This window comes from Pezoporus occidentalis, unplaced genomic scaffold (genome assembly GCF_034315485.1).
Source record: "Pezoporus occidentalis ecotype Australia unplaced genomic scaffold, CSIRO_AGI_Poc_V1 ctg316, whole genome shotgun sequence".
Classification (NCBI taxonomy): Eukaryota; Metazoa; Chordata; class Aves; order Psittaciformes; family Psittacidae; genus Pezoporus; species Pezoporus occidentalis.
The window spans coordinates 116,268-138,963 of NW_026915116.1; the positions used below are offsets into that span (position 1 = coordinate 116,268).

Consider the following 22,696-nt stretch of genomic DNA (forward strand, 5'->3'; position numbering starts at 1 on the left):
TTAGTGGGGTGCATCTTGCAGTGCTCTGTACTGGGTGCCAGGAGGAGCTGGGTGCCCGGAGGCAGGAGGGGGCAGCGGTGTCACAGTAGCTTGTTGCTGGCAAGCTGACAAACCATCCCGTGGAATAACCTTGCTGTTCCTGTGCCACTCCCTCCTCAGTGTGATGTATGGATGGGGCTTGGGATGAGCTGCTTTCGTGGGGCACAAGTACGAGCCCATGAGTGGATCCTGCAGTGCTGGAAACCAGCAGCTCTTGGTCATGGTGGGATGCTGATGGTGTCACTGGGCTCTGGGCATCATCTCTGAGCAGGAGGGGCAGCATGTGCCCTGCATCCCCCTGGGCTGGGTGAGCAGGGGGCCCACAGGCAAAGAGGTCTGTTGCAGCCAGCTGCCAGTGCTGGTGGCATGAAGCAGCAGTGTGGCTGGGAACAAGGACCTGAGGAAGAGGTGTCATCATATAGAGTAAACCTTTATTGCCTGTTTTGGAACATGTGTCAACACAGGTGTAGAGACAGTGATGGAAGGGTGAGCAGTGCTGAGCACGTGGTGCCCTGAGCTGGGGCAGAAAGCAGGGGCTGCTCTTTGGGCTTGCTCCTTGGGCCCCTTGCTCCCCTGGGACCCCTCAACCCCCCTGCCCACTCCCCAGCACATGGGTAATGCAGCCCCCCAGTACAGAAGCATCCCAGGGTGCACGTGCATGGTGGGAAGCAGGGTTTCAGCACAGGGCCATGGAGCTGGCCACAGCAAGGTGGCACCAGGCAGGGCCTGTGGTGGACAGAGGAACTTCCTCACAGGGGGCCAAGGAGAACCACTCAGCTGTGCTGCCTGCAGGATACACCGAGGTCACACCATGCAGCTGCTGATCACTGCCAGCCCCAAGCCTGAGAGCATAGGAGTGCCTGAGCCTCCCCAGGCACCCAGGGGTGCTGCCCACAGGACAAAGAACTCCTCGAGAACAAATAACACACCGGTGTGTGGGAAGCAAGCCAAGCTGCAGAGCATCCTGGCAGTGCCTGCCTTGCCCTGCCCACGTGGTCAGCCCACAGCTGGACAGGGCAGAGGGGGCTCCAGCAAGGCAGAGGCATAGGGGTGCCCTGTGGCAGAGCCCCTCCCCACCACAGGCCTTCCTGAGGCAGGCAGCTCCTTGAGAGCAGGGGGTGGCAGGCAGGACAGGCTCTAGCACTCTTTCTGCCGCATGCGCAACTCGTGGCGACGCAGGTGGTTGTAGAGGGACTGCACATAGGTGAAGACACACTTGGCATCCGGCTTCTTCCCCATGATCATCATGTCTTCCACGTCCACCAGGGGCACGCAGTCCACCAGCGTCCTGTGGGAGTGCAGCACTCAGCATGGCACTGTGTGGGCTGCCCCACAGTAGGGGCTGGAATAGGTGACCCACACCCCAGGGGCTGTTGGTGCTGGGCACTGCTGCCGTCAGCCCCACTCAGCTCTTGTCCACCCCTCTGTACCTACACTTCTGCTGCTCCTGGCACTGTAAGAAGCAAGAGGGACTGCCTGTGTGCTTGCCCGCACCCCTTGCACTCCTAGTGCCCTCTACCCTGGCTCCTGCTGCTGAGAGTCACCCCCTGCTCAGGCTGTGCCCACCCTCTTCTTCCTCCACCCAAAATCCCACTGGCTAGTTCAGGGAAAGTAGGATGGAATTTCATCACATGCTGCCCATCACTCCTTCTCCAAGCCCTGGCCCAGCTCTCCTCCATTGTTTCAGCTCTACCAGCCTAGTCCCCTCCCCCATCCTGGACTGGAGCCTGAGGGGCTGCCTACCCCAGGCACAGAACACCACCACCAGTGGGATGGGTACTGCCCAGCTTCAACCAGCTCAGCACTGGTCTGTCTACCACTTCCCAGGCCAGACTCCTGTGCAGTACTGGGGTCTGTGCAGAGTATCTATAGCTGCCTCCCAGTCCCCACAGCCTCCAGGCTCTGCCACAGTCCATCAGTGGAATGATAACCCTGCCCTTGCTCTTCCTGCCCCACGACCCTGCCCGAGCTCCATGGGCTGCCAGTATAGCTGGGGTAGTCATGGTGAACAGGCAGGCAGGGCAGGGCAGAGCACAGAGGGGAACTGGCCACCTGTTTTCTCCTTTCTGCTGGGTGGGCAAAGCAGCAACCTTGTCACTGCTGCCACCACCTGCACTGCCTGCAGCTCTGACCAGGCAGCTGGGCAGGTGCCAGCACCTACCTGGGGACAGACTACTGGAGCACCCCAGTGTGCTGCTACTGCAAATAGCTGACATAGCCAGGAGTGCCCACGCCAGAGGCTATGGTGGTGGCTGCTTTGTGCAAACGGGCAGCACCCACTGCTGCTAAGGCTAGCTCAGTTGGTCTGGCCCCGGGACCACCCTCCAGTGGGGGCACTAGGCTCTAAACATAAGGAGGGTCCAAACCCCATGCTGCTCCCCCCAGACTACTGTAACTCCTGGTGGAATCCTGTCCCTCAGCACAACATAATCCAGCAGGCACAGCTGAGGAGGGAGCCCCAGATGGTGCCAGCACCCTGGGGAGCACCAGCGCCAAGGACAGTCCCCAGCCCAGGGCTCTACTAGGACCCTGCTGCTGTGGTCCACTGCCCCAGCTTTCCCACAGGACCTCTGCTGTGCTGGAGTCGAAGGGCTCCAAGGCCACAGCTTGGCTAGCCCTGGTCCTACCTCCTGATGTGGTCGTGGGGGAGAACATACTGGGTAGCTTGCACAGGGCCTTGGAAAAGCCCCCACCTAAGCTCCTGTGCCCCCCCCCCCCCCCCCCAACCCTGGCTCAGGGGCGATAGCAAAGCAACGGTAGTGCAAGGAGCACAGCTCTGCCCTTATAAAGCCATTGTTTGGGACGTGGTGCACCAGTGCTGCGCACGGCCCAGGGGAGCAGCTGCTCCAGCACAGCTGGGATGCCCCTGAAGACAGGCACAAACACTGCAAGACGAGGCAGGACCCAAGCCTTGAGTCACACTTTCCAGGCTTCCCACTCTTGCCCATATATGAGCAGGCAGCACTGTGCAGGCCAGGCATCATGGCCCATGCCTGGCCTTGTACCCATAGGGCAGCCCCTGCATATCCTGGGTGAGGGGAAGGAGTCATCATGTGCTAGCAGCAATACTGGGGCACCTGGGGAGGGTCACCCACACCAGGCACCATTGATGCAGAATGCCCCACATGGCATCCCCAGCAGCTAATGCCCTGCATCAGGCTTGGCCAATGGGGAGGGAAGAGCCATGGTTAGCGTCAGGGGCAGTTTAGACTGGATATTAGAAACAATTTCTTCCCCAAGAGGGTGGTCAGGCATTGGAACAGGCTGCCCAGGGCTGTGCTGGAGTCACCGTCCCTGGCAGCATTCATAAACCATGTAGATGAGGCCCTTAATGATGTTATTTAGTGATGGCCTTGGCAGCACTGAGGTAAAGATTGGACTTGATGATCTTAAAGGTCTTTTCCAGCCTGGTTGATTCTATGATTCTACAGCAGCTCTGCTCCCACTAGCACCCTCCCCATGGCTGGAGACCCAACAGGCCCCCCAGGGTGACACGTGTCATGTTCTGTCCCATGTGTGTTCCCATCACCCTTTCCCCTCCCCAATTCCCATGGGTGCTATACTGTAGGGCTAGAGGCCAGCCAGCAGCCTCCATCCCTCTCTCCTGGCCAGAGTTTAGCTCTGCTGGCCAACACTGCCAGGACCTGCCCCTTGCCCATGGGCAGCCCCCAGCCTCTTTCCCAGCCATGATGGCCACTCCCTGGGCCAAGCCATGGCGGTGGGCGCAGGCAGGTATGTGGAGGGGAAGATTCTCACCATCGCTCCCGGGGGGGGTGGAAATGGGCTACGACTTTTTGGTTTTTACCAGCCCCTTCTGGACCAGGCAGCGATAGAATTCCTGAATGTATGTGTACACACACTTCCAATCTGGCTCGCGCATCCGGACCATGTCCTCCACGTCCAGCAACTGTGGACAGTCCGCGTGCTTCCTGGGGGCAGGGAGAGAGAGGGGCAAGCCAGTGACCGCAGCCCAGTCGGGGAGGGGAGGAAGAGAGAAAACAAAGAGACACAGATCAATGCAGTTCCCATCCCTCCCCCGGGCAGATGCTGCTCTGCTCCCACATGCTCTGGGGGTGCACAATGCAGAGGCAGGAGGGCTCCAGGCACCACTGCGCCAAGGCCATTCAGTGAGATTTGTTGGGGGGGGGAACAAGCAAGGGATGGGGAAGGCAGGTGAGTGGCGTGAAGAGGCGTGAGGTCCAGAGATAAAGACAGATGGAGAAGAAGGAGGAGTGAGGTGTTCTGGTGCGCCAGGTGCTCGGGGAGCGGGTTCCAGAGCAGAGTGGCACTCTATATAGCCTCTATATAGCCATCCACTGGGAGGATGGGGGGGCAAGGCCAGCCCTCCTGTCCAGCTCCACTTGGAACCGCGCAGCACAGCCCTGGTGCAGGAAGCTCGGGAGAAGGTGCTCACAAGAGCTGGAGGAGGAGGAAGGATGAGAGGCCACCTGGCTTCCAGGCTGGAGCGATCGATGGCTCTCTCAAGTCTACACACCGGTTCCCCGATTAAGACAAAAAGTCTGTTACCAGGAGCACCAAGAGTCAGGCACCTGGCCCTCTTCTCGCTCCCCTGAATGGCATCATGGCACCCAGGGAACTCACAGGAAGTCCCTCCCAGCTCACGCCACAACGCCAGGCACTGGCCAGGATGGGATCCCCACCTGCCTGGCCCTGCCCCTGGGCAGGGTGCTGGAGTGGAGAAGTGGGTGGGAGAGAGACAGAAGGAAGGATAGAGGGGCTGACTGCCAGCCCTTCAGCTGGACGAGCTCCCATCTCTCAGCACCCAGGAAAACCAGAAGCAAAAGGGGAAGGGAAGAGACCGGAGAAGCTGCAACAGTGTTTTGAGCCCCGAAGACTGTGAAAGGAGGCACCTGGTATGGACAAACCCTGCTTTCCACTCCCCAGGGGCTGAGGTCCTACACCCTGAGGTCCTACAGGGATGTATCACCTGTGGTTGGGTGGGCTGGGGGGCTGCTGCCCTGCTTTTGGGTGTTCTCCCCCACACCCACTCTCACCATGCCAGACTGGGCTGTACTGACACTACTTTTCCCCTGGTGTCTAAACCTTGTTGCGGAACAAGGGGGAGCAATGCTGATGGGCACCCACCTCAAGCACCATCGCGCCTGCCCACGTGCCCCCTCGCCCTGGGCAGCGAGCAGGAGAGCTGCCTGAGCCACCCCAAGTGCCCATGGTGGCATACGAGCTACATACTCTGCAGAGGAGAAGGCCACCTCAAAGTTGTGGCGACGATTCTGGGGTGTCAGCTGACTGTAGTCAAACGCCTCAGGGAAGAAGTTGTGCACCAAGGCACAGAAGGCCATGCCATCACTCCAGCTGGATGAGAAGTTCTGGATGTCCACGTGCTGTGAGGGCAGGAGCGTTACTGAGGGGCAGAGTGACTAGCCCTGGAGGTGGGGGAGGAGGTGGTACTCACCTCATAGCCCCGGGTCTTGGCTCTGCACCAGTCCAGCAACATCTGCTTGATGCTGTTGGCATTGGGTACGCCAAAGCTGGAGGAGCGCTGCACCGCAGTGCGTGCCGCTATGGGGTTTGGTGAGCTGTGGCAGAAGATGCGGAGTGTTAACTACACAGTGCCCACCATCTCGGCCAGCCTGTCCCCTGCCCAGCCTCACCTCCCACCCTCCTTCTGCAGCTTCTCCATCATGGCCTTGCGAGCCTGTGAGGCTGATGTCTTAGGCAGACTCTGAGCTTTCATCAGCTCCTTCTTCTTCTCAGCCTGGCGCCTCTCCAGCGCAGCCAGGCTGCTCTGCCTCGAGGCACTCTCATCTTCACGGTCAAAGATGCTGGGGAAGAGATAGACACAAAGATAAGGGGGCCACGGGCAGCCTGGGAAAGGGCACATGGTGGCCCCAGCCCATTGCCAGCCCTGGTGCTTTGAAGACCTCCACATCCCTGGGAAAGAAGAGGGGTGGCTTAAGGTCCCCAGCTGGCAGACACGTCTCCATGCACATGGATGGACACATGGGGACCACTGAAGGAAGCAAGCATGCCCCAGGGACCAGGAAGCTTTGGGGGCACCCCAGCACAGGGACACTGCAAGCTTGGTAGATAGGGTTTGTACAAGCAGACTGTCCACCTGCGGCTACCCAGAGACACTACCACTCACCTGCCAGTCTTCTTGGAAGAGGAGCTGTAGGATGACTTGGTTTGAACAAATGTGCTGTTGCCATCTGCAGAAAGAGAGAGGCCTTGGGCAAGAGCCGAGAGAAGCTCTGCGTGCACCACAGGCAGGAATGGCTTGACAGCAGCAACACCCATGGTTATAACCAGAGGATGCTGCAGGGAAAGGGCAGCAGAAGTTCTTACTATCCGATCTCTTCACATAACTCGACTCCATGGTTGTGGTACGGGAGGTCTTGGTACCATTGCCTGCAAGAGAGCAATGCAATGGTGAATCAGCTGGGGCCAGGTGCAGTGGCACCCACAGACACACACTGCTGCCAAGCACCCTGGCATCCATGTAGTGCAACAGGAAGAAGTCTCGGGGCAAAGCCATGGCCGGGGCAGGTAGAGGGGGCACTGATGGCATACACCCCCCAGGCAAAGCCCTGCAGCAACTGTTGGCTTGAGCCACTCAGGGACTGTGAGAGTAGATGTACAGGGTCCAGAAAACAGGTCTGAGATGCAGACAAGGCCCCTACCATGCTGACAGGCTGGAGGATTGGCTGGGAAATCTCCAAAGCAGATTCCTTAAAGATCCCAGGCAGCCAGAGCAAGCCAAAGGAGATGCAGTAAAACTCAGCCCTGACCCATAGTCCTGCTCCCAGTGCAGTCAAGGCAGACCCAGGACAAGCAGTGGGAGTGGCACACAGGAGCTGTGATGGCAGAGCACTAGACACTCTGCACAAGTCCCTGAGGGGCTGGCACACAGCACTGGCTGTGCTGGGTAAGTGACCCCCACACTCCCCCAGCCCGTACTAGACTGGACTAGCCGCTCGGTCTTTGTGACGGTGCTGCGTGCCAAGCCATCGGCTGACTGGGTGCTCTGTGTGGTGGTCGTCTCTGTGGTGTGCCCAGCCCTCCCTGCGATAGCCTGGGTCCTAGTCTCCTGCAGCCGCTGGTCCCGTTCCTTCTCTCGCTGGTCTGCAAATGCAGGTGGGAGATAGTATCAGCCACGAGAGGCAGGAGCACTGGGCACTGTCCCACCACACACCAGGGGTCCTGCTGGCCATTGCTGGTCTAGAACTGGCTTATGGGAAGCACAATGTCCTCAGCCTGGCTCAGCCAAGGGACCAGCATAAGACCAAACATTCTCTCCTGCTTCACCACAGCCACAAAGCCCCACACCAGTGTCCCGGCACTTCACCGGCAATGCCACCACTAGAGCCCCGACCCCTGTGGGAATCACCATCCCCATGTACCTCTCTTGCGCTGGCGCAGCTCCCGCATGGCATTTCGGATCAGTCGCCGCTCCTCAAAGTCTGTTGTCTGATCCAGCTGCAAAGGAGGTGGAGCTCAGCATCACCTCTCTGCCACCAGTTCAGGGTCTCCTCACCTTTCCCCAGGAGCCCAGAGGTGGCAGAGGTACCATCTTATCCAGAATATCCTCATCCTCAATCCTGTTCAGTTCCTCAACGTTCAGTTTGCTTCTTCTCTCCATCTCCCTCACTTGGACCTTCTCCATGCCGTTGGGCAGCTCTGACTCCAGCCTTGGTGCCTGGGGCTGCTCTACCATCTCTGGTTCCATCTGCAAGGACAGCACTGTGCAACTGAACCCCCACAAGCTCGGCCACCCCCACTCCCTGCTGCTCAGGGTCCAAGTCTCCCATCACCCTGACACTCGCTCAGTGCCAAGGGCAATGGGGACACTGGAGAAGACATGCTACGTGCGGCGTAAGAGCTCACAGCTGGTGGGATGCTGCAGCTGCCTGCGGTGACCAAGGCAGGCAGGAGAGCACAACGTCCCCGACTGCAGCACCCCCTAGTCTGCGAGGGCCCAATCTGGCAGCCAAGACATCTGCAAATATTCACCATGTTCCATCACCACAGGCTGCCAGGGCTCTCCAGCAGACAGGGACTGCATGGGTGCTTCAGGCTGGGCAGTGCCTGGAGCAGGCAAGATGCTGGCAAGGCCAGTGTGGGCCATTAGCAGCACAAGGGATTTCCAGGGAATTAAAGGACTTAGCAGACAGAAAAGCTTGTGCAGAAGATCAAGAGCCTCCCCCGCATTCCTACCTAGAATCTAGGACACCCTGGCCCCCACCACAGCAAAGCCAGAACGCCAAGTCCCTTTCAGCACAACTCCCCAGCAATGTGTGGCAGGCAGCAGGCCAGGCCCGGAATAGGGCACGGAGGCTGCAGAGAGGAGATGCCAGCGTGGGGAGCCGAAGCAGCCCCAACACTCACCTGGCCCCATCCTGCATCCTGCTGCCCCTGCCTGGCACCCAGCCCATGTCAAAGCCACTGGTGGGAAGTGACACTGGCCACACGCACCCATGCCACCACTTGTGCCCCACCACTGCTGTGTGGGATGGAGCAGGACAGCTGCCTGCAGCCTGGCTGGAACGCTGACAATGCAGAGCAGGCAGATGCCGATTGTCCCCCACAGCAGTGAGCCCAAATGGTGGCAGATCCCGGTGACATTACATTGCCTGTGCACCACAGCCACGGTCCCACCTCGTGCTAGGAGTGCTGCTTTGACTCCATGCACCCCCAGGGCTGCCGGAAGCCCTGTGGGCTGGTGCCACTCCCCACCCCACCGCTAGGCATTGCCATGGGGCAGGGCTGCCCACACTCACACCACTGTTGCTCCGGGAGAGATGCAGGGCTGATTGCTGGCGAGTGCTGGAGAAAGTGGGCGGATGGGCCACGGGGCCGCTGAGCTCCTCAGTGCCCTCAAAGTGGGCGCAAGGGTCCTGTGCTTCCAGAAAGAGCGTGCTGAGGTCCTCCCCAGGGGAATCCTGTGGCCCCAGCTGCAGCACCAGCAGGTCGAGGCGGCGAGCCAGGCGCGCCAGCTCTGCCCGCAGCTCCCAGTGCTCTTCTTCCAGTGACCGCAGCACCAGCACCAGTGGCTGCACCCGTTGCAGCGCCTGCTCCAGCTGCCCCTCCACCACTCCCCGGAAAGCTCCCAGCTCCTGCCGCAACTCGGCCAGCTCAGCCGCTCCGGCCTGCGCCAGCCCCTCCATGCTGACCCCCAGCATGGCAGCAGTGCCGGTGCTCAGCTGTCCTCTGCCCTTTATAGGGGCGCCAGGCGCTTCCCCCTGGCTGGAGGCTGGCCCGGCACAGCTCTGCGCCTGCTGGGCTATTCTTATCGCAGCACCCGGGGGGTCCCGCACAGGGGTGCTGAGGCAGGTGCCAGCAGTTGGACATGTTTCCAGCCCTGGGACCAGGTGGTTTGGCAAGAGGGAACTTGATGAGTGCGCTCCACCTGGAGCAGCTGCCAGGGCCCTTGACACCAGCCAGGGGTGGGGGGCTGTGGGGCACAGCAAGTGGGGTAGAGCCCCCAGGCAGGGTCAACCCCAGACCATCATTTTGTTAGGTGCACTCCAGGGCCATGGACCACCCATGCACCCTTCTGCCTGGGTGCCCTCCTACTCCTGGCCAGCATCACCCACAGAACAGTATCTCCAGTCCCAGGCTAGCACTGGTGATGGCCTTGGCTACCAGCTGTGATGTCTGGGGACTTCCATCCCCTGTGCTGCCTGATGAACACCCCAGGGGGACCCCACCAGCGAATGGACATACTGCAGCAGCACTGTCCCCAAATCCCCACAGCCCACCAGTCCCCTCCACCAAAGCCCTACCTGGCAGGGCTGCCAGCACCGCTGTGGCTGCTGCCTCCTCCTCCCTGCCCACTGGGAGCACACCTGTAGGCCGTGTCTCCTGCTGGGCAGCCAATGGATCCCAAAGCCCCCACCCCACCGGGTAGCACAGCTAATACCTTAATGAGAAGTGACTGGGCTGCTCAGGCCAAGCCTGTCCAAGCGCATTAGCACAGGGCAGCCACCCCTCCTGCAGGCAGCAGGACCCACTGGCTCATACAGGCAGTACTAGAGGGCAGCCCTGCCAGGTTGTAGGCACTGCCTGCTTCATAGGGTGAGCCAATGCTGCCATGGCCACCAGCAGTGCTGTGCCTGCAGAGGCAGCCAGCTGAGCCGGGTGCTCACAGGGCCAGGAGCAAGGTAGTGCCCTACTTGACATCCCAGCTCCTGCCAAGGCTGCGTGCACAAGTGCCTCGCATTACCCTAGATGGGCAGGAGCAGATAAAAGCACTTGAAGGGCTGTGTGTGCACCCAGCTCCCCCCAGCCAGCACATGGGAAGGGGCCACATCATGCTCTGCCCCAAAGACAGCAGAGGGTTGCCTTGTTTTTTCCAGTCGTACCCAAGAATCCCCCCCCAGGCCAGGGCTGCTGCTCTGCTGTTGGCATTGCCAAGTGGGGGAAGGCAGGACCCCAGCCTGCAGCTCCAGGGTCAATCAGATACCCTTGGGAAGGCTTCACAGCCAAAGTCCATTTCCAAGAGGAAAGACAAGAAGGAAGGGTTGTGATGGGTTTTACCCTGAGCTCCTGCACCATAAAGTGTTTTAAATGGAAGGAGACCCACAAAAGGCCCCCAGCCCACCTCCCCCACACCCTCAAGTGTTTGTACACACAGTGGCACAGTACAGCATGCAGGGAGCTCCCACGCCTGGGGCTGGGCATCCACATAGAGATCCCCAGCATCTCTTTGTTTAAAACAAAGAAAGAAAAAGCAAATAGCAAAACCCCAACCTACACAAACACCCCACTCCCACCCCCTCCAAAAGAGCCCACCCAAAGAAACAGCCAGAGGCTACAGACTGTGCTGCCAGCACCAACCCAGCTTCCCTGGTCATTGTTCCCCACCCTAGGCCAGGAGACCCCAGGTCATGATCAAGTGGGACATGGCCCCATAGCTCCCAGCCCTTCTGGGCACTCACCTTGGTGACATTGCTGCTGATGTTGCAGATACTGCTGACACTGCTGGGGATGGTAGTGATGCGGATGGGGGTGCTCCGCAGCCCCAGGGTCACCTCTGCAAGGGGAACAAGAGGCACATGGGGTTTGCCCCAGCTCGGCAGGCTCAGCCCTGTATCCGAGAAGTGGCTCCAGCTGGACTGCTGGCCTGCCGCACGCATCCTGCCTCAACGATGGCACTGAGCTCTGCCAAAGGGGAAGGGCTCTGGGCACAGCCAAGGGATGGGGCAGCTAGAACCCCCTCAGCACCCTGGCTCATCCTCCTCCCCAAGGGAGGGCACTTTCAGCAACATGCCATCTGGAGCCAAGACACCCCCTTTTGAGGGACTGCCCCAGGATAATTCTGAGCCAGTCACGTCTGTGAGCCGGCAGGGCTGGATCAGGGGCAGGGCATGAACGGCGCAGCACGGTGGGGACGGGAACAGGCTGCAAGGCCAGATGGCTGCCCAGTACTGAGATACCATGAGCAGGCTGAGCATCCTCGCCAAGCAGTGCAGGCTGTCAAGCGCACTTCTGCCAAAGCCTCTGCTCTTCTGGTAGTGCTCATGCTCAGTCACTAGCACCCAAATGCCACTGTTGCTGCTGTTTTTCAGAGATCCCTGGCTAGTCCATCACTACCCACTCCTGCCCACATGCATGCTGGTTTCCACCTGCTCACTGGTGCCCATCTGCCCACTTACATCCATTTATTACCTGCACTGCCCAACTGTGCACATCATGATGTCAGGAGCACTCTCCCATGGTGCTCATGACCCTACCAGCACCCACCTGCCTGCTTGTGCTCATTGCCCCCATGGTGCCCGATGGGTGCTCACCTCCCCCAGTTTCACCTCCCTGAGTGATGCCTACTTAGGCCCATCATCCTTACACTACCTATTTTCCCATCCCATCTTCACCACGGGTGCTCTCTGCCCCTGCCACCCATCTTCCAGTCTTCTGATGGATGCCACACGTCTGTGTCATCCTCACCCCATCCCTGATGGCTGCCCCTGCCCTTGTCACCCAACTTCCTGCACGATGCCCACCTGCCCGCTGGCTGCCAGGAGTGGCCAGGACGCGAGGTGTGAGGGGCTGCACGCGCCCATCCTTGATCTCGATAGTGAAGTAGGTCTTCATGCCGTCGAGGCCAGGACTGCGACCGGCGGCGACCGAGGCCGGGCACTGCTCTGCGCCTCCTCCGCCGCAGCCCCGCGAGTTTTGAGAGGGCCCTGGCGTGGCCGTGCGTGGCCCCCGTTGCCATTGGCCGGGCCTGGCCCGTCCCCCCGCCGCTGCCGCGGCGCTGGGGGCCGGCCCCGCGCCGGCAGGGACGAACCGCTGGGCGCGCTCCCGCACGGAGGCAGCCCGCAGCGGCGGAGCGGCGGGGTTCGGCTCTGCGGGGACGGGAGCGGGGGGTCACCGGGCCTGCAGCAACGCGCGGGTGTCCCTGCCACCCGTGATGCACTCGCCGACACCATGCATGTGAGCTCCGCGGGGGACCCTCCAGGAAGCATGCATAGCCCTTGCCCTGGGGTGCCCCACCACCCGGCTCCGGTGCCCTGCCATGCACGAAGCACACAGTGCATGCTGCCCCCCAGAGACCCCACCACACATGCAACACTGTCGGATGCTCTCCCCCTGGGGTGGTTGCAGCCTCCTGAAGCTTCTGTGTCATCCTGTCCTCATCCGCCCCCACTTCTGCTGGGGCCTGGCTGCTTCCGCACAAGGGTGGGGAGGAATAAATGCTGGGCAGCGAGCAGGAAAGCAGGAGCAGAGTCATCCAGTATCCTGACACCATGAAGCTCTATGCCTGCCCAGGCTCCACGATGGACCTCCCACCACTGTGAAGCAAAGCGGAGGCAGCTGCTGCAGGAGCTTACCTGTGCGGCCAGGCAGGCGCAGGGAGGAGGATGTCTGCTCCCACTGGTGAGTGTTCAGGCGAGCCGGGGTCCCTGCCACATCCTGGGTTGGCACTGCCACTTTGGAAGGGACAAGCCAGATATGCAAGGCTCAGGACAAGGGGAGCAGAAGGTGAGCACAGCACAGGGTTCTCTTGCCATCCCTTCCCACCCATCTGCCAAGTGCAGCACCCTGTGGATCCCTCCGTCACCCCACACTCTCTGGAGCATAGAGCTGAACTCTGGCAGCACTCACAGGCTGTCGTGCACTCCAGGCAGCTGGCTGTGCCCTGCAGCACCAAGCCACACTGTGGAGCAGGGCAAACCAGAAACTGGGGTACTCACACCCTGTCGAGTCAGGAGTGGTACCTGGAGCCTTTGCCAAAACACTGCAATCACTCCTGTGCCCACCAGGCACTGGCACAGCACAGCCAGCCCAGCAATCAGTTCTGGAGAGCAGGAGTAGGTGGTGTTCCAGTCCCCATCCAGGGAACCCCCGGGGTGCAGGTAGGCACTGAACAGGCAGCATTCTGGCTTGGGACAAGAGTCACTGATGCCAAAGTTCTGCGTAGGCAAGGACTCAGCCTTTCCCCAGCACCCAGGTTTGAGCCCCTAATGAGGCAAGGGATGTCTGTGTCAGGTCCTGCATGCTTCCCTCCACCCCAGGGCTGTGCCACGCTGCAGCCCACCACCCCCAGCATCACCCCAGGGTTTTGCCTTCCCAGGAGCCAGCAGCTCCTTGGGGCTTCTTGGAGGGATAGGACCTCTGCCTGCAAGGGTGAATCTGAGGATGCCTGACCCTGATCCCTGGGGGCAGAGAGCTGCTTTCTGGATTTTTTTTTCGTGTTTCCTCCTGGCACAGCTGTGGGGACAGTTTTCCCAGCAGTTGGGAGAGAGCAGCTGCTGGCCCCAGGACCTGTCAAGGTTGTGGGGAGGACCCAGATGGTGCTGGGTGGTGGCTGGACCAGTGAGTGTGGCCTCGGTGGGGGTGTCAGGGCCAGCCGGGACATGGCTCCTGGCCTTATTGGGTCAAAGAATGTAAAAGGACCGAGTTTGCTGCCAGCACGGATTCCCTTTCATGGCCCTGCTGCTGCCTGGCCTGGAACTGGGGGATGGGTAAACAGCCTGTCCAGCATCAGGCTGGTGCAGGCACTGCCACTGCAAGCTGGGGGAAAAATGACCCCTGTCTGGCAATTGCCCTTTGTTAGGCCACATCCTGCCCCAGACTGCATGGACTTAAGTCACATCCCCAGGGCTGACACCCTTCCTGGCACCATTGGGATACATGTGCTGCAGGGCAGGGGGGCAAAGCACTGCCTAGCTGCGGGACTTAGGGCAGAGCCCCAGTTCTCCCTCCCCATGAGACTGCACTTACCCGATGACTGCTCCCTGCACCTCCCGGCTGGCCCTGGCACATGACCATGCACCGCGGTACCAAGCTGCAGGGAGAGAAACACGCAGTGCAGTCAGCATACACCACCAAGCCTTCACCCACAGGACTGCTGGCCCCTGGCAGTGGTGGCCCCAGCCCGTGCTGCCATGTCTGTACCTGGCTGCCAGAACTGGGCTGGCTGGGGGGGGGCTGCTCCACTCGGTGGCTTTGCTGCTCACTGGGCTCCTGGGTGGTGGCAGGGCTGCCTGGGCTCCCATCTTTCCAGGCTGCCTGGTGCCCATTGGGTTGGGCAGTAACTGGGGAGCACAGCTGACCCCGATTCAGGTCCTTGCCAGCATCTTTGAGCTGTGGAACAGGCTCTGGGGCCAGCTGCAGCTCCAGGAGCACCAGGGTACCTGAAACTGCAGCTGTGGGAGACAGAAGAGGCTGTGCATGGGGGTGAAGCCTGCCACTGCCTGCAGAGCATCCCTGCTCCTTCAGCCACACCAGGCATCTGGCTTCCCTGCCTGCATCTTTGGGAGATGCTGCGCCATCCTCTCCATCCTCCCACCCCTCCCCACCGCTCATCCTGGTGTTACTCTGGCCCTGGACATGCACCCAGATGGGGTTCTGTCACCAGCATTCATGGGAACTCACCCTGGGTGCTGGATTTCTGGGAGTCTCCTGCCTGCCAGCTGTGTAGCTCCTGCATCCCACCTGGGATGCATTCCTGGTTCACCATGTCATCTTGCTCACGGGCCTGGGGAGAGCAGAGGCTGAGAGCAGGGCCAGCCCCACTCCACTCTGACCAGATCACCCTGTCCTATCCCTGCCACAGGCTGTGGCCTGTTCCCACACTGTGCAGGCAGGGACCTGGGTGCTGCCAAGGATGGACAAGCCAACTCCTGCACAGGGGTCACTGCAGGACGCTGTCAGGAGGGCAAGTGTCCCCACGCCCTTCTGCCTCCACCAGGTAGGGAAGTGGATGCTGTGCCTATCAAAGGGGGGGGCCAAATCCTGCGCACCCTGGGCCTCCTGGCACTCTGTGTGGGGCTGATGAGCACCAGGGCATGGAGCAAGGAGCTGGCTCTTGAGTCCCTCTGTGGCCCCTGCCAGAACTACACCAGTCTTGTCCAGCATGGATGCCAAGAGGTCGGAAAGAAAGGACAGCCCCTGCACAGCACCCCGCCCCTTCGTGCCCACAGCCCACACTCTGTGTGACAGGGAGCACCCAGTTTTTCATCATCCTGTCTCTGCCTGCGGCACTGGCGGTGCTGTCAAACGATAGGATGCTCTTAGTGCAGGACCACATACAGGTTACAAGGGTGTCCCTGACATACGCCTGAGCAGAGCCAGGATGTCCTGATGTCACCAGCCAGGGCACAGGGTGCCAGTCCTGGCCATGCCAGCGCTTCTGGGATCCTTGTGGGCTCCAGGGAGAGGGAGGTGGAGAGGAACCCATACCCTGAGGTGGCACAGGGAAACCACAATCCCAATGCAGGTGCCACTGCAGGGAAAGGGCCTCAGGTTTGAAGTAACCAGCCAGGCAGTGGGACCACCATGCTGGCTGCTCGGGAGGTGTCCCAAAACAGCCAGACCTGGAGACAGCATGCCAGCATATCTGGATGGGGAAGGCAGACAGTGCTGAAAGGTGGCACAGGCCCATGTCCCCCATGCAGCCTTGTCCCATGGCTGGCAGAGCAGGAAGCTGGGCTCAACGGAGGCACCCTCTCCCCCAAAGGGCAACACTGCACGACATCTCTGCAGAGGCTTCCTACTGCCATAAGACCCGCAATCCCCTGCAGGGTCACTGCCGCCATGCAGAAAAGCCAGACTGCACCCATTCCTGCCAGCCAGCTCATCCCACCCCTGTACAGAGAGCTCCACAATGGCTGGTGAGCACCAGCCTTGCTCCACTGAGCCCCAGCCCAACAACGGCCAGCAGGAGAAACCCACATGGAAGGCTGCTGGGGGATCAAGGCTTCTGCCTGCACCAGAAAACTGATGCAGGCAGGATGAGCAGTGCACCAGGCACAGCGTGGGTCCCCACAGACCTCTTGCCCACAGACCTCTTGCCTGCAGCACTTGTACCCAGGCTGCATGCTCAGGGAGGTGCCCGGGGCACCCTATCACCAGCTCACCACTGCTGGGGGCACACTGACATAGCACAGCCCACCTGTGTCCCCATACCCCCGGAGACTCCACCTGCCCCAGTATTCCTGGGTGGGTGAACCCCGCATGCCCAGGAGCTTGTGTCCCAGGTAGGCTGACATAGGAACTCAAGGGAAGGGCAGGCAGGTCTTCAGTGGTCCTGATTCCCCAGCAGCTCCATGCTCACTCACCGCTGAACTGCTGGGCTCCTGGGCAGTGGGCTGCTCTGCAGCCCCTCCATGGCCACTCTCCTCTGGCCCGGCCAGTGCTGGTGGCTCTGCATCATCCTGCTGGCTGCTCTCCCTGCTCCTGGCTGTGTCCAAGGGCTCGGCACTGGCCTCACCACAGCTCTCCCCGCACCCTGCCAGGGCTGGCAGCTCGATGTTACCCCTCTGGCTGCTCTTCTCCCTCCCAGCCAGGGCTGGTGTTTCAGCATCATCCCTCCGACTGCTTTTCACATCCCCAGGCACAGTGCAGGACTCACTGCCGACCCTCTGCGTGCTCTGTGCATTCCCAGCCAGGGTTGCAGCTGGGTAGCAGCAAAGGCAGTGTTTAGGAAGGAGCTGTCCATGTCATGGGCTCTCCAAGGTAGCAGCTCCAGGACATGGGGATGATGCCTCACCTTCGATCTCCTCAGCCCGTAGCTTGCGGATGGCAGCTCGGATCAGCTTGCGCTCCTCGTACTCACCTGCTGCCCGCAGCTGCAGGATGGAAAGACATGGGAGAGAAGCAAGGTCAGCCCCAGCACACACATGTACGGCCCTGGCACACGGATGCCCCCAGCACGCAGGTGTCCCCGGCACACAGACACTCACCAGTTTTGTCAGCTCTTCCACATCGGTGATGGCTTCAAGCTGCCGGGACAAGGTGGCCAGGGCTGCCTGCTGCTCCTCCTCCAGGTGCCGGGACCTGCGTGGAGTAACAGTGGCTGGTGGGAGCTGCTGTGGGTGTTTGAAGTAAGTCCCCTCATAGGCAGCCAGTAAATTGAGGCAATGCCCCCCTGACACGCCAAGCCACTTGTCACTGGCTGCTCCCACCCTAATGCCCTTCCAAATCTGTCCAAGCCACGTGTGGCTGGACACTGGAAGCCACCATCCTCTGGGACAGAGTCAGGGGGTGAGCGGGAGCCTGGTCCCAGTCCAGACTCACCGTGGCCAGTTCTCCTTGTTGTCCTGCTGGTGGCTGCCACGTTCTGGGCGGAAACGCTTAGATGCCAGCGCCTCTTCATCCCGCTCCAGCTCCTGCCGCTGCAGTTCCCTGATGGCCGAGCGGATGCGGCGCCGCTCAGCCAGGTCCAGCGTTGCCTCCAGCTGGATGTGACAGGTCTGGGCTCAGCACCGGCTCTCGCCACCGTGGTGCCACCCATGCTGACACATCCATACAATGGGGCCGTTTGTCTGGCTGGGCCCATGCACGTGCTGCTGGCACTATTTGGCCCCAGGGGAAGCGGGGCAGGATGCTGGAACCAACTGTGGCAAGGAGGGGCTTCCAGGTGGGCATGTTAGGGGCAAGGAAACAGGGCACGTGGTGTAGATGCCCACTGGTAGTCCACACAGCCTCCAAGGGTGGGTCCCCTGCAGCCCTACCCCACATGCCACCAGCACAGGGACAAGCACTCCTATCCATGCCAGCCCCTCCAACAGTGGGGGGAACACACAGGAGAGTCTGTTCCGCTCCCACCCCCGCAGACCTCAAAAGGTGCTAGCTGGGGATGTCTCAGCACCGTACAGAGGAAGGGTTTCCCCGATCCCCCTAAAGCCCTCTCCCCTACCCTCACTAGGGGATTGCCAGCAGCTCTTGGAGCCAAACCTGTGAGCAGAATCTGTCCCAAATCAAAGTCCAGTCCTTTGTACATCAGAAGCATAGCCTCAACCTCACCACACCCCCTCCATGAAAATCTTACGGGTGCTCCTTAGGCCACCAAAGACCACTCACCAGGACTTGGCAGAGGCACCCAAAGCCCCAGTCCTGCCACTGGCCCAAGTGCTTTGAGGGGGGCCATGCTGAAGTGGGGGTGGAAGGCTGGATCCACAAGGAAAGGCCAACCAGGGCAGGCACAGGCCTACTGTCCTCCCACTGTCCTGCTGCGAGACATCAGGACTGAGCCGGTGCCGAGAACCCAGGAGGCAATTTCCCATAGAGCTCATTCAAAATAAACCCTGTGACCCACAGCAGCTGCTGCCATCATCAAGCCCTGGCATTCTGGGAGCAGCCACAGCTGCACCACAGGACAACAGCATCAGTCCCCTTCCTTCCCTTCCCACAGGCCAGTGCGAGGCCACCCATCCAGGCTCTTCAGGTTGTGCTGCAGCGGGAATCAACACTGGTCCCTCAGCCAGATCCAGTCAGAGCAGTGCTGAGGGCCTCAAACTACTGCCCCCACACAGAACCCCCCCCCCGCACAGAGGCCCCAGCAAAGCCATAGACCTTCATGCTCCTTGCTTGGGGTCTGGGGACCAGGGGAGGATATTTCCATCCCAGTGAAACCAGCAGGTATGGAGCTGCCACGTACCACCACAGTGGTAGCCAAAATTGTGCTCTTCCAGCCCCTACCAGTGCTGAGGCCCAGCCAGGAGCATTATCCTTCCCCAGCTGTGAAAACTCCAGCAGGATGCTTCACAGTTTGGACTGTCACCTCCAGGGCATCTCCCTTCAGCCAGCCTGGTGATGAAGATGCACCTAACCCTGGGGACAGTCGCTTGAAGCCAGGGTGCTCCCTCCCATCCTGGCAGGCCCTGCCATGCTGGCTCCCAGTGCCATCCCTCCCAGCACACTGCAGCCACTCGCCGAATCCCATAGCAGCCAGATTATCTGCCTCTGGGCTGGAGCTGGGGCCTGCAGCCCTTCATGCTCTTATCTGGAGCTGGCACCTCTGGTGGTACAAGGGCAGGGAAGTGTCTGGGAAGAGCAGGAGCCACTGTGCTGCCAGGACATGGGAATGTCAGGGAGAAAACCAGCCCCTCAGTCTACAGGGCCTCCCATTTCCCATCTATGCCTGCCCTACCTGGCCTTGGGGATGCTGCTGCAGGCAGACTGTCTGCAGGAACAAAGGCATCAAGATGCCTTTCCCCCTGCAGCTCCAGCTGAAGCCAGGAAGCCCAGCTCTGTTGTTCACAAGGTGGCAGCAATGGGCTGGGGGAGTGATGGAGTATAGTCCAGGCCAAACCGAGGGGCTGGAGGTGTTGGCCCGGTGGCAAACACAGCTCGCTGCAATCATGCAAAGGCCTTGAGGACAGAAAAACTCCTTCACCACATACCAAGAAGCCAAGCCCCTGGCCATTCCCCAGGCTGTGTATGCCTCTGCCCCAGCAGCTGGGTCAGGGTGATAGGGGGAAACAGGAGTAGCTGCAGGAGCTAGGAGTGCTGGAACGGGAGGATGTGATAGAACACAAGTCCCATGCACCCCAGAGCAGGGAGCATTCTGGCACTTGTGTGCTGTGCGACACCTGCCTGCTAGCTCCAGGGTCAGCTCTGCCTGAGAGGCTTCAGCTGGGATCTGACCTGCACCTGGGTCCTGGAAGGATTCTCGCAAGAAAAACAGTGGCAGGACAGGAGAAAGAGCCTTGTCTCCAGCCCACATCAGCATGGACCTGGGATGAGGCAAATGAGTGGCTTTTGAGGTTCCATGGCCAGCAGCAAGGAGCAACATGCCGGAAACCACAGCTGGAGCCAGGGATGGGAAAGGGCTGAGGGGCCCTTCCCTGCCAGCACAGGCAGGCCCAGGGATTGGTACATGCCAGGGCCTCACCAGCCCTGCCCAGCCAGCAGCAAATTAATGGTTATGAGCAAACGCCCGCCTCGGCACACACACAAAGCAGCTTTGTAAAAAGGGCGCTGGCAATGCACTCTTGAGCTGCCTTCCTGATGATACCCAAGCACGGCAGTGGTGAGAGTCCCAGCACAGTAAGCAGCTCCTCAGGGAGTAGCCCTGCATTCACCCGGCTCCCCAGAGCAGCTGAGTACAGAGCACTTGGGAGGCTGGTGCCCAACCACAAGGAAACTACTCAGGGGATAGGACCTCAAGCACCTCCTGCAGCCCCAAGCTTTGCTGTCACGTTTGGAAGGAGCCATGGGGTGTAGCTGCCTCCCAGGCAGAGGAGAGCAGGAAGGACAGACAGGCAATGGGTACGTGGCAGGGATACAACACCCCTCAGAGCCATTGAAACCTTTCCCAAAGGCCACTGGCTGCAAGACGGGGACCTTATGGCCACAACTTTTCTCCAGCCTGTCCTGCCTCTGCCTGCAAGGGGATTTGCATCCTGCCTGTCTAATTAATCAGGCTGAGATCTGGAAGGACGGGGTGAGGGAAGCACTGGGCCCAGCAGACCACAGCCTGGAGCTCAGCACAGCCCTGAGCACTCAAATAACCCCCTCCTTCCAGACACCCAGCTAAAAGCCACCCTGCAGCAGCACCCACCACATCCCCTGCAGTTCTCTCTCTAGGTTCCTCAAGGCCTTAGTCACCTTCGTGCTACATCATAGGTTCATCCCAACTGGCTTCCCCCCTGGACTGGAGTACCAGCAGGCAGCTGGTGAGAGAAATGCATGGATGCCTATGAAAGGGAGATGGGGGTAGAGCTGGGCAGCTCCCAGCACAGCAACAATCCCAGCATGAGGGCTGCAGGGACCTGCTTGCATACCCCAGCCTCCTTCTTCTAGGGACTCCAGGGATGTAATGCACTGCTGCCAAAGTCTCACTTGCTGGGAGACAGAAGGAGAGGAAGAAATCCAGAGCAGAGGGCTGGGAGAGCAAAGGAGCAGGGAGGAAGCGGTGGGAGAGGCAGTTTTCCCTTATATGGACTAATCCTCCTCCAGCTGATCGGAGCCAAAACCTAACCAGAAAGAAAAATAATTCCATCCCCACTTCACGTCAGCTTGGAGCAGGCTTTCCCCAGCCCAGGCACAGGGAAACCTGAGCAGGGTGCTCTGGGGATGCAAAGCCCCACCATGTCAAAGACAAAAATTCACCTACTTAGGCTGGCTAGAAATCAGCCACCACAGACCTGACACCCATCCCATCGCCACTCCTGGGGCTTCATTTCAGCCCAGAGACCTCAGCTGGGACATGACAGGGCCGGAGCACTGGTAGTACAGGGAGAAAGCCCAGATGACCCATCCCTGCTCCTCCAGGACCCCGCGCTGGCCCCAACGGAGGGCAGTGGGCTCCTGAGCTCAGGAACAAAGGGTAGGGCTGCACCTTGTCGCCCAGGGCAGGCTGAGGACGGTTCATCAGGAGGATCTGGCAGCCCCTGCCCGGGGCCCGGCGCAGCTCCCGCGGCACCCAGACCCTTTCCTGTTCCCGCAGCCGCCCCTTCCCGGCTGACTCAGCTTCCTGCTGCCCCAGCGCCGGCCCGGGATCAGCCCCCGGGACACCAGGCAAGGCCCCGGCCCCGAGCCCGCCGGGCTAGAGGGGACTGGCGGAGCTGCCCGAGGTGGGCAGCACATTGTAAGAGATACCCAGAACAGCCCTGGCTGAGCGGGTCAGAGCCCAGCGCCCAGAGTCCCACTTTCGGGCTCATCCCACTACGAGCCCACTTGGCTCCGGCAGCCATGGGGCCACAGCTCCGCTCCAGTTCTTGCTCCCGAAGTAAGGGAAGTGCCTCAGACGTTGCTGCAGCAGCGGCTGCACAAGAGGCGCTGCCCAGCCGTGCGGACACAGGCCATGGGGAGCTCCTCCCGGCACCAAGCCAGGACCGGGCACCAGAAGAGCAGATTCCCGAGACAGATAGCACCGGGAGGGTTGTGAGCAGGTAGTGGAGCCGGCATCAGGAAACGTGTCAGGAGGGAGCCGCCGGCCAAGGCGATGAAGCCAACAGACAGACGGTACAGCCGGAGCGCGGGTGCGAGCAAAGGGCCGAGCGTGGCCAGTGCTGAAGGGCCGGAGGCTCCGGCGTCTCCGGGGCAGGGCGGCGGCTTGTGCTAGGCGCTCACGGGTGCCCAAGGCTCCAGCCCAGCCCGGGCTTCCCTCAGGAGCCGCTGGCCGGGATCCCCCAGCACTGCCCCAGCTGAGGGAAAGCGGCAACTCCACCACCCGCGGAGGCGCGGACAGGCCCAACGCTGCCGCTGAGCCACGGGAGCCAGCGCTGCCGCCCCTCCCCCGCGGCGGGTCACGGAGCCAGGGCAGGCAGAGCGACCAAGGGCTGCGGGCTGCGCGCGCCGTGCCCCGGCCCAGCCGCCGCTGGGACTCACCAGCTTCCGCAGCGCGCCCTCATCCATGCCGAGCAGGCTCTCCTGTGACATCTCGCCGCTGCCACGAACCGGCAGAGACAACAAAGAGCTGCCGAAGCGGCGCGGCGCGGCCCGG

General features: G+C 60.8%; 1 protein-coding gene across 3 annotated transcripts; it reads right to left on the bottom strand.

The window, feature by feature from the left end:
- Positions 1 to 960: 960 nt before the first annotated feature.
- On the bottom strand, positions 961 to 22,696 carry SMTN (smoothelin). Of its 3 annotated transcripts, XM_062628402.1 has the most exons (22): positions 22,582 to 22,696; positions 17,542 to 17,702; positions 17,208 to 17,301; positions 17,015 to 17,093; positions 16,584 to 16,921; positions 14,899 to 15,001; positions 14,419 to 14,669; positions 14,245 to 14,308; positions 12,852 to 12,950; positions 12,021 to 12,365; positions 10,959 to 11,053; positions 8,799 to 8,915; positions 7,589 to 7,747; positions 7,422 to 7,497; positions 6,979 to 7,143; positions 6,367 to 6,429; positions 6,167 to 6,230; positions 5,673 to 5,843; positions 5,474 to 5,597; positions 5,251 to 5,402; positions 3,796 to 3,968; positions 1,187 to 1,327 (listed from the first exon to the last, which is right to left on the bottom strand). In XM_062628402.1, the coding sequence occupies exons 1-21, from the start codon at positions 22,630 to 22,632 to the stop codon at positions 3,824 to 3,826; spliced, it is 2,916 nt and encodes a 971-aa protein (XP_062484386.1). In that variant the 5' UTR covers positions 22,633 to 22,696; the 3' UTR covers positions 1,187 to 1,327; positions 3,796 to 3,823. The 3 variants fall into 3 exon arrangements, with proteins under 3 accessions (XP_062484385.1, XP_062484387.1, XP_062484386.1); XM_062628401.1 differs by lacking the exon at positions 3,796 to 3,968 and having other exon boundaries at positions 961 to 1,327; XM_062628403.1 differs by lacking the exons at positions 3,796 to 3,968; positions 8,799 to 8,915 and having other exon boundaries at positions 961 to 1,327.

Excerpts from the sequence above, each read along its gene's own strand:
- SMTN (XM_062628401.1), bottom strand. The coding sequence starts at position 22,632 with ATGTCACAGGAGAGCCTGCTCGGCATGGATGAGGGCGCGCTGCGGAAG. Across the intron at positions 11,054-12,020 it reads TCCTGGCAGCCAGCGGGCAG|AGGTGACCCTGGGGCTGCGG; the intron begins GTGGGCATCGTG and ends TTCCCCTTGCAG. Across the intron at positions 5,844-6,166 it reads TCTTCCAAGAAGACTGGCAG|CATCTTTGACCGTGAAGATG; the intron begins GTGAGTGGTAGT and ends TCTCTTCCCCAG.